Here is a 15825-nt window from a genome sequence, read left to right as displayed (position 1 = left end):
ATTCTGGCTTTCTGGAAATAAGTGAGGGGGGTAACCGCTCTATCTAACAGTCTGCTTCTTAGGTACAGGTCTGTGCAGTCAAGCCAGCTTATGTTTTGAGGTTTAAGCTTGAGCGTTAGCAAGAAAGTATCAGTGATATGGTGAAAAAGCTTTTCTACAGAGTTGGTACCTTGTTGCTGCTTTCCCTGTCAGCCCTGCTGGCTAAGGGGCCATCCGTGTGGGGAAGGGAAGAAATCAGAGGCGGATGGCAAAAAGAGTGTAATTTTAGCTGCTGTCTGGAAGGCACGTGTGAAGGGAGTCACCTTTCTCTTCTGGATCTACTTCTAGGTGCAGCTGCAGGGGACGACACAGAGGATGCGAGCACGGAGTTCACCGACAGTATCGAGGAGGAGGCTGCACACAATAGCCACCAGCAAGTAAGTCCAAGTCAGGTCCTGGGGCCCCAGGGTGCAGAGCTCATAGCCCTTTGGGGACTGGTGGTCTCCTGCAGCCCTTGTGGGCCTGGAGTGAGAAGCTATCTTTTTAGATAAACCACTTCCCAGTCTTCTTCCTGCCCTCCCAGCCACCTTGCCAACCCCTATCCTCACTCCATATTTCTTTCCAATCCACCCTTTTTACTCCTTGTATCTTGTGCTCCTGTTCCTTGCCCCCCACTACCCTCCTCTGCTCCTATGTACCATCTATAGCTATAGCTTCAGAAGAATTTTTACTTACAACAAGACCTGAACACTTACCCTCTTGGGCTTTTGTAACTGAAACACATCACAGAAGACAGGGAGTCATCGAAGGGCTGCTTGGGGAGGTGGCAGGCCTAGGTCCTGCTTCAGGAGAGTGTTTTCTGAGGAAGTCCAAGAGGATCGGAATGCTTCCAAAGCAGGGATCATTCTCAGTGAAGTCTCACTATATAAAAGAGAACCTTGCTGGGCAACCTGACAGTCTACCCAGGTTGTGACACGTCAATGACCAGCAGATGACACTTCAAGAGCAAGCCCCTGTCAAACCTCAGAACTTGGTACCCAAGGCTAAAACATTGTTCCCACCGACCGTCAGTGAAGGTGTAACCAGCATTTTCTCAAGCTCAAGAGTAGAATGTCCTAGACCTCAGAGATTAAGTCACCAATAGTGATCCCATAGAACCCACTGGAACGCCTATGTGTCTTCACCTTGCCCAGTGACATTTAGCAATCACATGTCCTGGATGGACCAGGCCTGCGACTCTCTGAGTTTTTAAGGGGAAAGTGGATCATTGGTATCTGTCCTTCTGCAGAAGCAGCTGGGCTTTTCCTGTGATACGCTCCTTGGAGCTATTAGGAAAACTATAGGGGACATGAGGTTTTCTGGGTCTGCCTCTTCATCTCCTGCATAAGAAAAAGAGGAGACGTCTAATAAACCAACAGAAAGACCCAAGTGAGCAGTCCCCAAATCTCACAGGATTTGGCACAGTCTTTGACTCTTGAGGACACAAGCAGTTGTCTGGAATACCTCACATCCTCAGCACAGTTTCTTTACCTTCTACCAAGATTCCCTTTTTGCTGCTCTAGACACACCTGATCCACTTCTCTTTTTGCTTGGACAGCTTCTTCTGAGTCCTCCTAATTGGTGCTTGTAACTTTAATTATGTACACCACTGCCCCTCTGGACAGATCCCTTACCTCTCACTCCCTGATTTCACTGAGGATCTTGGGTGAGAGAGAGGGATCTGCAGGATGAGAAAATATCCACTCTAACACAGAGCTAGATTGGGATGTCAGCAGGTCACTGATGGTAATTGCTACTCTGGGTCAGGGTTAACTTCAGAATAAGTGAACAGGCGACACAGATAATGGAGAGAACCAGATTCCGACTGAAGTGGTCCAAACTATGCCTGATAGCGTGAGTTCTTCACTCTGCTTCTCAGTTATAGGCAAACTGGTTTGTAAAGTCACTTCTTCCTCAACCTTCTTTTCTATAGCTGAGCGTGGAGAAAATGATCAGACCACATTTTGAGGTCAGTCCAAGCCTGGAATAAACCTTTACATTGGGGCATTTGTACTTCCCTTGCAATGTCTTCCCTATCACCTGGCATAGGAGATACTTAATAAGTTAGACAAGTATTTACCTGTTGGATGAAAAATATCTCGGGTAAGCACTGTTTTTCTCTGTATCCCCTTTCCTTGAAAATCAATCTTCAGTTTTGGGGAAGGAGGTGTGTGAAATCATTGTAAACTTACTTCAACTTTTCTGAGGTTTGTTGGTGTGACTCTCCTGCTACCAATTAAATAAAGCTTGTTTTGTCATAACTGTTTTGTGTCCAGATTCTCAAAAATGTGTTTGCTTGTTTCCCGGAAACTGGTCCCTTAAGATTGAGCTCTGAGCTTCTCCTAGTTGTGTCCTTGGGAGGTAGACCTTATTCTCAACACCAAGCTCCCTTCCTACCTCAAGCATACGCACACTTCCCCTAACAAACACATCCAACTTTGTGTGCCTTTTAAGGCAAGAACCACCTTTTGGCCAAAGCTGATTGCTTCATCTTTATTTTTGGACTCACCCTCCTCAGAAAGTGCCAGGCCTGGCCATGATGGTAATTGTCCTCAGATACCTCTCACACATTTCCATTCCCAATCAAATGTAAGATCTGTAACAAATACCTAGGAAGTTCCTGTGAAAGAAACTAGAGTAATCAATCATTGCCTTTCTTCGTTCGAATTTTTGCAATGGAGAAAAGTTAATCAACAATCAAAACCGCAAAGGAGAGTCAGTGATGAACTTGAAAAAAGATCATTTTTAATACCCTAATGCTGTCTGAGAAATGAACTACACTGTGGGAGGTATGAAGGAATAGGGCTAAAACAAAACCACTCTATTCAAATAAGACATCAGATCTGCACATTGATCTCCATGGGGCAAATGAAAAACCAGCACACAAAAAAGTTGAATTATACCATGGAAGCAATAGAATAGATGAATTAGGAAATGTGAAAAACAACAACAGCAACAACTACCTATAAGAGACATAATTAACAATAGAACTAAAGGATTCATACTACCGCCACATACACTGGAAGCCCTGGGGTTTTACTTCAGGAAAAACAATAGAAATACTAGCTTTCCATAGATGTTAAAGAAAAAAAATAAAAAGGTTAGATCCTGAGTCACTTTTCATGCATTTACATTTAAATTTTACAGACAAGGCAGCTAAAGTAAACTCCCTTGGACATGGAAATATGAAAAGGCAAATTAGCCTGGGAACAAATCAGACCTCTATTTTCTTATTTAAAAGTAAGAAATCAGACCAGATGAACCTTAAGGTCCCTTCTGGTATTAACATTCCATGGGTCTTATTTTTTCTTTTTAAAGAAAGTAGGTATATTTAAATCAACAGAAGATAACATACATCTAGAAGGCACTTTAAAAATAGATGGTATCATTAAAGTTAGATATTTTTAAGCAGAAGGTACCCTTAAGGTTTAGAAAAGAATAAATGTGTCCATATTCAAAGCTGATGACATTGTTTAGTTAGTTGCAAAGAGTTTATTTAGAAAGGTAATGTCACATAATTTAAATGAAGGGTGAGGTCATAAACTTTCAAAAGTGGTTTTATCCAGTCCACGACATACCTGAAACCTAGATTTTATCATGCTGTTATGAGGTCCAAAGCAACAGTCAATGGCTTTGTGCCAAGCCAAGCAGCTGTTAATCACTGATCCATTTAAGCTCCTCTGAGCCCTGTTCTGTCCAATATATCAATATTTCTGACCTAAATGAAGCAATAAAGCACATAATTAATTCTACAAATCATCCCTAATCAAGTGGCCACTACATGATTTATGGAGATGCACATAAATATTTTGATGACTTTGATGATTGTGAAATTATTCTGTATAGCCAGAATGAATTTGTGACAGGTACAAGTCATTATATTTATAGAGATAAAAGAAAACAATATGACCCAGAAATAGCTATGGGGAGAGTTGGAAAATTGGGAGGTCAAAATTGACCTGAAGTTAAGTAAAACCCCAAAATGCTGCCACTGAAAGGAAAAATAAGCCAATATGACATTGGAATATAAGATTAATATTCGACAGACAGGCAAGAAATTCACATACTAAAATGATTAGTCATACACTAAATAGATTATCATACTCATGTTTTGGTTTCTACACTTTTAAAAGCATGGGAAAAGCTGGAGAGGAGCCCAAGACAAACAATAAAAAAGTTTAAAAGTTAAAAAATTAATTTAAAAAAATTATTTTTATTTTGTTTATTTTTGGCTGCACTGGGTCTTCGTTGCTGTGCACAAGCTTCTCATTGCGGTAGCTTCTCTTGTTGCAGAGCATGGGCTCTAGGTGTGCAGGCTTCAGTAGTTGTGGCACGTGGGCTCAATAGTTGTGGATCACGGGCTCTAGAGCACAGGCTCAGTAGTTGTGGCACACGGACTTAGTTGCTCCGTGGCATGTGAGATCTTCCCAGACCAGGGCTTGAACCCATGTGCCCTGCGTTGGCAGACAGATTCTTAACCACTGTGCCACCAGGGAGGCCCTAAAGTATTATCTGAGGAAAAACTATACAATCTGCTTTAGTTGAAACATTAAGGAGTAACTTCAAGAGTATCTTCAAAAAACAAAGGTGATGGGGAATTGCTTCTGCTTGTTTTCTTCTCACATGCTTAGATTTGTAGAGAGAGTTTGGCTGGCAACATCAGCATAGGGTGATAACCAACAAGGGAAATTGGTTGCTAGGCAGGTGGCCTCACTTTAACTTCTCAGCAATTGTAGAGTGTGATTCTCCTGTTGCCAATGAAATTAAGGTTGCTTTGTCTTAACTGTAGCTCCGCCTATACCCTAATTCTCTGACTATGACTCCTGATTCCTGAGTGCCCAGATCCTTCCTCGTAATCATCCTTCTTGGAGTCTGAGTTACAGCCTCAGGCTTTGAGCTTTGGTATCTTAGCCATGATCTCTGCAGTCAAGGACTCAAGTGTTGAGATGATGAAGCTTCCTGACTGGTGAGAAGACTCCCGGAGAACTCTGTCCCCTCAGAAAGAGAAGAATCACAGCATCCACACTCTCCAGCCCTGTTTAAACCTCATTTGTTTGCTTTTGTTTTAAATTTGTTGTGTGCTTGTGGTTTTTTCCTCACCCACCTCTGTCCGTGGCAACAGTTCTCGCTGCTTGTGTGGTATGACCTCTCACCCAAGCCAGTTTCCAGGGCCCTTGTGGCTGAGGAGTCCTAGAGGGGGAGCTCCTTTTAGGTCTGCCTGTTTTGGTCCCCTAGAAGGCTGCCTTTGTGCTCTGATGTTCCTCGTAGATCCTCTTCAATGCACTAACTTCTTTGAACCATGATTTTCTTTCAGCTCATCAAGGTAGCTTTGGAGAAAAGCCTGGCAGCTGTGGAGACCCAGAACGTATCTCTTGCCCCTCCATCCACGACAGGAGGGGACAGTAATAGGGGTCTTCAGGAGGAATTGCTCCACCTGAGGGCTGAGATTCACCAGCTCTTAGAGGAGAAGAGGAAAGCTGAGGGGGAACTGAAGGAGCTAAAGGCTCAAATCGAGGAAGCAGGATTCTCCTCTGTGGCCCATATCAGGTAGGATGTGCACCAGAGAAGGGGAGCCCGCTGATGGAGAGGCTACCATAGCCAAGGGACTCACCTTGCTGCTGCCAAGGCATTTGTGCTGCCATGGGGCTTCTTGGTCCACATCCCATGCTCCATGCATTAATTGTTCTACAGATTCTTAGAAAAGTTAATAATATTGGATAATGGGGATTTTCAATAATTACCATTCAAACTATTCAAATAAATCTGGTCTTAATTCAGTATAATAATGTCCATTATTAGCTATACATATGACTGTCATGAGTGGAAATCTCCTAGTTGTATGATTTGTATTGCTCTTTTGAATTGACTGTGACATATAAGGAATCTTCTGCTACCCAAGATGCTTCACTGCTATATGCAGAACCAGAATAGTCCATGAGGAGGAGGATTTATACAGAGGCCCTTCCACCTCCACTCAGCTCTCTCTCAGCAGCACAAATCCTTAAATCACAGAATAGCAATTTTAATAATCTCTGCTGTTTTATTTACTTTGCAAAAGTGGTAAGTAGCTTATGCATTGGCTAGATTGACCACTCTGTCTTTAATGGCTTTTTTTCAAAAGATGCTTGGGGAACATGCTGATAACGTAGGGCTAATCCACTTAGTCATTCATCCCTGAGGGTCATAATCATAATGGCCTGCTGATTAGAACATAGCTGTGCGGATGTACAACTTCTAATTCATGCCCTATTGTTTCCCTGCCTATTATGTGCCTCTTAAATGTCCCTGAATCATAGAATAATATTAGTACAGAAGAGGACCTTGGCATCCAGCATAATGTCTTATTTCATAGTCGAGGAAACTCTGGCCTAAAAAGTTCTGGTAACTTGCTCAAGGTTGCATAATAGTCCCTGGCTAGACCTCTGGCTCCCAATTATTAAATTATAAACCTTTTCTTCTATACTGTATACTTTGTCAAACAATTTTTGAAATACTCTTGTGATCATCCTTAATGTTGGTTCTTCTTTTTTTTTTTTTTTTTTGGCTGTGTTGGGTCTTCGTTTCTGTGCGAGGGCTTTCTCCAGTTGCGGCGAGCGGGGGCCACTCTTCATCGCAGTGCGCGGGCCTCTCACTGTCACGGCCTCTCCCATATGCGGAGCACAGGCTCCAGACACGCAGGCTCAGTAGTTGTGGCTCACAGACCTAGCCGCTCCGCGGCATGTGGGATCTTCCCGGACCGGGGCACGAACCCGTGTCCCCTGCATTGGCAGGCGGATTCTTAACCACTGCGCCACCAGGGAAGCCCAATGTTGGTTCTTTTACTCTGAATTATCATGATAGTTCTTTTCTTAAATTCTACTTAAGTTAAAGCTTAAGTTTGACTTAAACTTTGTTATGTGTAAACTTTGTTGTGCTATCATGGGTGAGAACAATACATCTCTTTTGATCCTACAGTTGAATATACACTCCAACCAAATGTAGTACCTTCATGATTTATTTTCCTTTTTCCTCGGAGTTACTAACCTAAAACTGATTGAACTCTCCATCCAACCTGAAGCACCACTGATACTGTAGAAGATAGAATCTGTGTAATTCGTAGTCCCTCTTTTGAGATTTTGTTGAACATTGCTGTTGTTAGTTTGTATTGTGAACACAGCAAATATAAAGTTATGACATAATATTAATATTCTTCTTTATACCACACGTGTGCCCCTGTCTTTCCCTTTTACACATCAGTTTTGGTAAAATACCTGTCCCACTTTTCTCCATTGAAACTCTCATAGACGATCTCTCTGATTCCTGTGTCCTAAAGCATTTTCATCCTTGATTCACGCTATACAAGCTCTGCTCTATTCCAAAACTTCAGGATCTGAGAAAGCCAGTCTAGGGCCATAGCCAACTGCTGGTCCTTCAGGCTATGAACTATTACTTCCTTTGCCTCTTCTGGTCAGGAGTTGTCAATTTAGCGTGCTTAAGAATCACCTGTGGAACTTAAGTGAAATGTCGATTTGTAGGCCTTAGCGCTAAAGCTTTTTAAACAAGCACCTCCTAGGATTCTGCTGTTAGTATTCCTCAGGTCTGCAGCTAGTATGAGCAGAATTAAATAACTTATCTGTTGCAGACACCGAGCCAGCCATACCACTTATGTAATTTCATGTAAGCATCTAATAACTCCACTTGGTCAGTGTTAGAGGTTAAGTGAACTGCCTTTTTAAGTAAATTGCCTTTTTAAAGCCATATTTTTTATTGCTTCCACCCAATCCTATTGAAATATTTGGTGGGAGGAAAGGCTGCGTCTAGAATGTCTTGGTGAAAATTAGTTATTTAGTCCATTTTATTTCCTCAACAAATATGAATATTTTATGCGCAGCTGGCACTGTGGAGGTTCTGGAGATACAGGGTGAACAGGACACGCAGAATCCCTGTTCTCATGAAGATGATCTCCTATCACAGGAGCCAGACGTAAAGCAAATAATTAACATAAGTACATTTGATTATAGTTGTGATTAGTGTTATTTATTTCTTCTGTGTTCCTAGGTCCAAATTTCTCATCCAGTAGTTGAAAAATGACTGATGATAGTTAATGGAACTGTAGAATCCATAATAATAAATTTGTCCCAATGTCCTTTTTATTTTTTTCTTAACAGTGTAGTTACCCTTGTTTATTCCAGAGGCCACTGAAAATTAGAACATGAGGCTGCAAGCATGAGTAAAGACAACTAGACTGGGTGTCTTGAGTCCTAGATTTTTAGTGATGATGCCGCCACCAAGTAGCTATGGGAGTGCGGGTAATCTCTTGCTCTTTCTGAGCCTTGGTTTCCTCGTGTATAAAATAAGGGAGTTGTTGTAGGTTTCTGAGGTCACTTCATGCTCTGGGGTGTCTCTGAGTCTCTGGTGGCCTGAGGTGTGTGTAAACGGGGCTATTAGGAACTGAGGCCAAGACCAGACCTGGCCCCTGATTATGTATGTTTCCTGTAGGAACACCATGCTGAGCCTTTGCCTTGAGAATGCAGAGCTGAAAGAGCAGATGGGAGAAGCAATGTCTGATGGATGGGAGATTGAGGAAGACAAGGAGAAGGGCGAGGTGATGGTGGAGACTGTGGTTGCCAAAGAGGGTCTGAATGAGGATAGCCTTCAGGCTGAATTCAGAAAGCTCCAGGGAAAACTGAAGAATGCCCACAATATCATCAACCTCCTCAAAGAACAACTGGTGCTGAGCACCAAGGAAGGGAATAGTAAACTTAATCCTGAGCTCCTTGGGCACCTGGCCAGGGAGATCGACAGAATGAACACAGAGATGGTTTGCTCTTCTGGAAAGCACCAATGCCAAGAAGAGGAGAGTGTGACCATGAGGCCTTGCCCCAGACCCCAGAGCCTTGACCTTGGGACTGCCTTCACAGCGGATACCCACCAAGTAAGTGTGGGATTAGATGGAATGAAAGACCCTTGGAGAAGGGTTGGAAATGTCAGTTTCTACCTTAAACAGTTCTGCCCTGTGGATCAGGAGGTACCAAGGGAAGGGCACCTTTGCACCACAAGTAGTGGTGATAATAGTCCTCACACATCAACCTTTAGAAAGGTTTTTTACAACATTATCTTATAAATATTACATGAATAATTAATTTTCCATAAATATTTGAGTGCCTAATTTTCCAGATAAGAGACTAGACATTGGAAGCAGGCAATAAGGCTTTGTCTCTGTCCTTCAGGTATTCAATATGGTGGGAAAAGATGGCACAAAACCAGATCATTTCAATAGGATGCAATATAGGGATACATGGGGTTTTAAGGCAGCCAGACAAGTGGTGTGTGATGACATCTCTTCCTTATCACTGCCGTTTTCGTCACAGCTCATCACAGGTGTCTGTCCCTGAGCCTCAGAAGGAGTTATCAGGATCCTCTAAGGGGAGGCAGCTGAGCTGAGGATTAAGTAAAATGGAGACTACAGAGGATTCTTTTTTTTTTTTAATTGGGGTATAGTTGTTTTACAATGTTGTGTTAGTTTCTACTGTACAGCAAAATGAAGTAGAGTTCCCTGTGCTATACAGCAGGTTCTCATTAGTCATCTATTTTATACATATTAGTGTATATATGTCGATCCCAGTCTCCCAGTTCATCCCACTGCCCTCCCCCTTTCCCCCATTGGTGTCCATACGTTTGTTCCCTACATCTATGTCTCTATTTCTGCCTTGCAGACCAGTTCATCTGTACCATTTTTCTAGATTCCACATATATGTGTTAATATATGATATTTATTTTTCTGACTTACTTCATTCTGTATGACAGTCTCTAGGTCCATCCACGTCTCTACAAATGACCCAATTTCATTCCTTTTTATGGCTGAGTAATATTCCATTGTATATATGTACCACATCTTCTTTATCCATTCATCTGTCGATGGACACTTTGGTTGCTTCCATGCCCTGGCTATTGTAAATAGAGCTGCAGTGAACATTGTGGTACATGACTCTTTTTGAATTATGGTTTTCTCTGGGTATATGCCCAGTAGTGGGATTGCTGGGTCGTATGGTAGTTCTATTTTTAGTTTTTTAAGGAACCTCCATACTGTTCTCCATAGTGGCTGTATCAATTTACATTCCCACCAGCAGTGCAAGAGGGTTCCCTTTTCTCCACACCCTCTCCAGCATTTATTGTTTGTAGATTTTCTGATGATGCCCATTCTAACGGGTATGAGGTGATACCTCATTGTACTTTTGATTTGCATTTCTCTAATAATTAGTGATGTTGAGCATCTTTTCATGGGCCTCTTGGCCATCTGTATGTCTTCTTTGAAGAAATGTCTATTTAGGTCTTCTGCCCATTTTTGAATTGGGTTGTTAGTTTTTTGATATTGAGCTGCATGAGCTGTGTATGTATTTGGAGATTAATCCTTTGTCCGTTGATTCGTTTGCAAATATTTTCTCCCATTCTGAGGGTTGTCTTTTCGTCTTGTTTATGGTTTCCTTTGCTGTGCAAAAGCTTTTAGGTTTCATTAGGTCCCATTTGTTTATTTTTGTTTTTATTTCCATTACTCTAGGAGGTGGGTCAAAAAAGATCTTGCTGTGATGTATGTCAAAGAGTGTTCTTCCTATGTTTTCCTCTAAGAGTTTCATAGTGTCTGGTCTTACATTTAGGTCTTTAGTCCATTCTGAGTTTATTTTTGTGTATGATGTTAGGGAGTGTTCTACTTTCTGCAGAGGATTATGAGAGGACAACTGGGCAGGAATGCAAGGAGGGATGAGTGGACGTTTCCACCCCTTCTCTCTTCAATCATTGAACAAACATTTACTGAGAGCTCCTCCTCGTAGATTCACTTGGCACCATGCTATGTGTTGTAGATACAGAGATGAATAAAACATTACCCCAGCTCTCTAGGAGCTCATTCTGGAAAGCAAGTAACTGCCAAATGGGATGAGGAGTGCTGTGACAGACACATGAATAAAGTCCACAGGGTTCACAAGGGGAAGCAGCCATCACTGCCTGGAGGATGAGCTCAGACTGCCCTGACCCTGTGCTGGCTCTTTTCACAGCTGGTCAACCAGCCCCAGGCTCGTAACTCTGGACCTCAGTCAGAATTTAGCCTCCCAGGATCCACCAAGCACCTGCGCTCCCAGTTGGCACAGTGCAGACAACGCTATCAAGATCTCCAGGAGAAGCTGCTGATATCAGAAGCCACTGTCTTTGCCCAGGCCAACCAGCTGGAGAAATACAGAGTCATGTTTAGTAAGTCTTAAGTTGCCATCACCAAAGTGTCTGTCTTCTCCCTGAGAAGCTACATGCTTTGCAGACTTCACTTTTCTTCCCCAACCTCATAACAAATTTAATCCGGACCATGACTCTAGGATTGTGGAAGTGGATACTTAACTTCAATTTGCAGATGGCAGAGAAGAGTAAATGAATAAATCAAGTTTGCAGTGACAGTATAGGGAGGAATTGGACTAACACCTAGATTTGCTGATTTCTGGTACAGTCAACAAACTGCCTTACCTCTCTCAACATATGCTAATTGCTTCTCTCCTGCTCCTCTTTGCACCACATCAGATTCTTAAAAAATATACCATCATTGTTGGTCTAGAATCAGCGCTTTCTAATAGAACTTCTGTGGTGACAGAAATGTTCTATACCTACATCATATGTGGTTATGGAGAACATGAAATGTAGCTAATTCAGCTTGGGAATTTTAAGCTTAATTTTAATCCATTTAACATAAAATAGTCACATGTGGCTAGTAGCTACCTTACAGAACAGTACAGATCTAGATGTCCTTGAAACTCTGAATTAGTTCAGCTCCATTCAAACATGAACTGAGCCCCTGTGAACAAAGCATTTACTAGTTTCCCTGGGGCTTCCAGAGATGACTTAAAGATGTCTGGTCCCAGCGAAGCCCCGTTATCTGTAGATGGGATCATCAATGGCAGGCTCATCCTGGTGGAGGGAAGTCCTGCTGTCTGGAGCAGGTGGTCTCTTCTCCCACCTAAGTCCAAAGCACCATCTATCCCACTCTGGATCTAACCTCCCTGCACCCTAAGGGCCAGGGTATGTGCCACTGAGGATGAGGGTGTATGTGGGAAGTTCAGATACTCTGTAACACCCCCTGTCTCTTCCTAAGCAGGTGAATCCTTGGTGAAGCAGGACAGCAAGCAGGTGCAGGTGGACCTCCAGGACCTGGGTTATGAGACTTGTGGCCGAAGCGAGAATGAGGCTGAGCGGGAAGAGAGCACCAGTCCCGGTAAGGGCACAAGTGTGGGGTTCACCTTCCCTCCCTGGAGGCAGCCTTCACGTTTGGGTGCTGTTGGCCAGTCCCACATGCAACGAGGAGTAGGGATGAGGGGGTGTGGTAGACTGAAGAGGACACAAGACCAGAGAGGGACAGGAAGTTTGGAGGAGAACTCTTGCCCAGAATGAGGCTGAGTGTGAGTTTGAATTTCTACAATTAGTTTTCAGCATACTGCTGTTAATTAAAAAAAAATGTTCTATCCAACTGTTTATTATAGAAAAAAATACTAAGGTCTATTTATTAATGAGAAGACCAGATGAGCTTTGGGAGAATAGGCAAACCAGTAGTTTAAAAAAATATTCTTCTATTATAAAAGTACTGTCACTATAGGGACATCCACCAAATTGAAATCGAGGAGAAAAACACTTGAGTAAAATAGAAGGTGACCACACCTGACTTGCAGGGCTCTTGGGAGGGTAAGAAATACTGCATTCGAATGTTAGTACAGTGCCAGCGCTGAATACAGTACTGCTTCAACTTTTGCTCTAGTAATTACTGTCCTCAAGACCTCGAAGGGATTGGCCTCAGCAGCATGCCCAGCTTCACTCAGGAAGATGTCTTTGTCTTTTCTCAGAGTGTGAGGAGCATGACAGCCTCAGGGAAACTGTCCTAATGGAGGAGCTGTTCTCTGAGCAGGGACACCTGGGCTCCACACTGGCCAGCCCCCCTGGAAAGAAGCCCTTGGAGAGCCAGCTAGGGAAGCAGGAGGAGTTCCAGGCATATGGAAAGTCAGAAGACATCTCTGTCCTATGTAAGGACATCAAAGATCTGAAGGCCCAGCTGCAGAACGCCAACAAGGTCATTCAGAACCTCAAGAGCCGGGTCCGGTCCCTCTCAGTTACAAGCGATTATTCATCTAGTCTGGAGAGACCCCAAAAGCTGAAGGCTGTTGGTACCCTCGAGGGATCTTCACCTCATAGTGTCACTGATGAGGACGAGGGGTGGCTGTCTGATGGCACTGGGGCTTTCTACGCCCCAGGGCTTCAGGCTAAAAAGGATCTGGAGAGTCTGATCCAGAGGGTGTCCCAGCTGGAAGCCCAGCTCCCGAAAACTGGAACAGAAGGGAAGCTGGCCGAGGAGCTGAGATCAGCCTCGTGGCCTGGGTAAGGAGGGTACTCTTTGGACCATTACTTGATTGATGATGTCTAAGTTTATGTTTGAAGGAGGGTAGCCCGGGTAGGTAGAAGAGAGAACCCATCAGGACAATCAGAGGAGCACCTATTTAAATGGTAGCCCTAGGTCTGAAGAAAGGACACGTGACCCCTGCTGGGAGATACCAGGTCCCTGGGATTTCCTCTTAGGAATGTATTCTTAAAGTGACAGGATATATGATATACGTAGTAAGACTGGAGTCAGACTTCCTGGGTTCGAATCCTAGCTCTGGGACTTACAGGCTATGCAACCTACTCAGTCTTTCTGAGCCTATTTCTTTACCTATTAAATGAGGATAATAAGAAAACCTATCTCAAAGGGTGGTTATTAGGTTTAAATGAATTAATACAAGTGCTTATAATAATGCCTAGCATACATTAAAGCTCTCAACACTATTTGCCATAATTATTATTGTTATTGATACTTTGTGGTTGAAAAACACCGGGGTAGATATCCCTCTCAGTATCTGGGTTATCTATGCTGAGTAACAAACCACCCCAAAGCTTAGGGGGTTGAAACAATAATTTATGTGGATTGGCTGGGCTTAGCAGTGTAGCTCTCACTTCGGGTCTCTCATGAGGCTGCCATCAGATGGAGGTTGGGGCTGGAGTCACTGAGATGTCTGGCTGGACACGGCTTCTTCATTCATGTGTCTGGTGACGTGGTGCTCCTTGGCTTCTCTCTTTCTCCATGTGGCTCCCTGTCTTCCGGGGCCTCTCCTCCTGGCCTGGGCCTCTTATAGTATGGTGGTCTCAGGGTAGTTTCACTTCAGCATGGCAGCTGGCTTCCAAGTGGAAGTTGCCAGGCCAGTTAAGAGCGACTCCTGGACTTGGTGCAGTGTTACCTCCACCATGTTGCCTTGGTCATGGTGGTCATAGAACCCACCCAGATTTAAGGAGGTGGAGAATAACCTGCCCGATGATGAAAGAGGGGCACAGCCACATTATAGAAGAGCACATGGAATGGGAGCTTGAGTAATGGCCATCTTTGCAAAATACAGTCTGCCGTAATATAAATGGTCTTTGAAGTAGAAGACATGAAAGGACCTATTTGGATTTTTAGTATTTATTGAGTATCTACCCAATAACTATAGTATTTATTGAGTATCAACTGTGAGTCTACACTATATTGGTGCTGTAAGGGATGTAAAATATGACACTGTATTTACCCCCACAGAACTTATTTTTCATTTTTGGACACATGACTGACACATATAAAACAGTGGAAGAATGGTGGCATACCATGTTGATTGATGCAAGTTTGTCAGAACAGAATTTACTCTTAAATACATCCTTTGGTTTTTGTGCCAGAATTCAGCTTAAACTGAGGAACTCTTAGAGATGTTCTCACAGAAATGATTACAGAAGCCCCCATAACTTAATTTTCACTCTTTTCCATTCTTACCCTTTCCTCTTCTTTCCTACATTAGGAAATATGATTCCCTGATTCAGGATCAGGCCCGAGAACTATCCTACCTACGCCAGAAAATACGAGAAGGGAGAGGTATCTGTTATCTTCTCACCCAGCATGCGAAAGATACAGTAAAGTCTTTCGAGGACCTCCTAAGGAGCAATGACATTGACTACTACTTGGGGCAGAGCTTCCGGGAGCAACTCGCTCAGGGAAGCCAGCTGACAGAGAGGCTCACCAGCAAACTCAGCACCAGTAAGTTGGCCACAGGGCTTTTGGACACTCTCAGTCCCTCCCAGAGCCCAGCCCCAGGTGACCGCCACACCTCCACCACAGCCTTTTTTTTTTTTTTTTTTTAATTTTATAGCTACTTTTATTTTTATTTATTTATTTATTTTTGGCTGTGCTGGGTCTTCGGTTCGTGCGAGGGCTTTCTCTAGTTGCGGCAAGTGGGGGCCACTCATCGCGGTGCGGGGACCGCTCTTCATCTTGGTGCGCGGGCCTTTCACTATCGCGGCCCCTCCCGTTGCGGGGCACAGGCTCCAGACGCGCAAGCTCAGTAGTTGTGGCTCACGGGCCCAGCTGCTCCGTGGCATGTGGGATCTTCCCAGACCAGGGCTCGAACCCGTGTCCCCTGCATTAGCAGGCAGATTCTCAACCACTGCGCCACCAGGGAAGCCCACCACCACAGCCTTTTAACCCAGGTTCTGCTTCCACTTCATTTCCCAGGGGTCATTACAGAATCAGGACTGGCCAGTGGGAAGCACCAAGGAGGAACCACAGGGTCAGAGAGGCCATGATTACGGCATCATTTATGGAATGTGACCTTTAGGGAAGGAGGCTGAGTCCATCTAGTGCTAAGGGGGAGAAAGGGAGAAGAGATCAGAGGACGTCACTGTAGTTAAAGGAGCCCTGAACCGAGACTTGCAATACGCAAGCTCTAGCCTGGATGCTGCCATTAAGTTTCT

At 43.7% G+C, this 15825-nt stretch overlaps 1 protein-coding gene across 30 annotated transcripts in view; it reads left to right on the top strand.

Moving 5' to 3' along the window:
- PDE4DIP (phosphodiesterase 4D interacting protein) overlaps positions 1–15825 on the top strand; it is a 216511-nt gene that overhangs the window by 163140 nt on the left and 37546 nt on the right. For 17 of the 30 annotated variants that reach the window (XR_014262377.1, XM_082457572.1, XM_082457562.1 and 14 more), the window contains 7 exons: positions 328–416; positions 5333–5565; positions 8497–8932; positions 11049–11241; positions 12128–12247; positions 12870–13398; positions 14877–15112. Coding sequence is in view for 29 of the 30 variants with exons in the window: in XM_082457572.1 (XP_082313698.1) it covers positions 328–416; positions 5333–5565; positions 8497–8932; positions 11049–11241; positions 12128–12247; positions 12870–13398; positions 14877–15112 (1836 nt within the window). In the remaining variant the exon portion in view is untranslated. Of the gene's footprint in view, positions 1–327; positions 417–686; positions 2280–5332; positions 5566–8496; positions 8933–11048; positions 11242–12127; positions 12248–12869; positions 13399–14876; positions 15113–15825 lie in introns of those variants that run through there. The other 13 variants (XM_082457565.1, XM_082457563.1, XM_082457561.1 and 10 more) reach the window with 3 other exon arrangements.

This window comes from Balaenoptera physalus, assembly GCF_965194825.1.
Source record: "Balaenoptera physalus genome assembly, chromosome: 1".
In the NCBI taxonomy this organism is placed as follows: Eukaryota; Metazoa; Chordata; class Mammalia; order Artiodactyla; family Balaenopteridae; genus Balaenoptera; species Balaenoptera physalus.
Note: the sequence above shows the minus strand (reverse complement) of the source record. Positions and strands in the feature narration are given on the sequence as shown.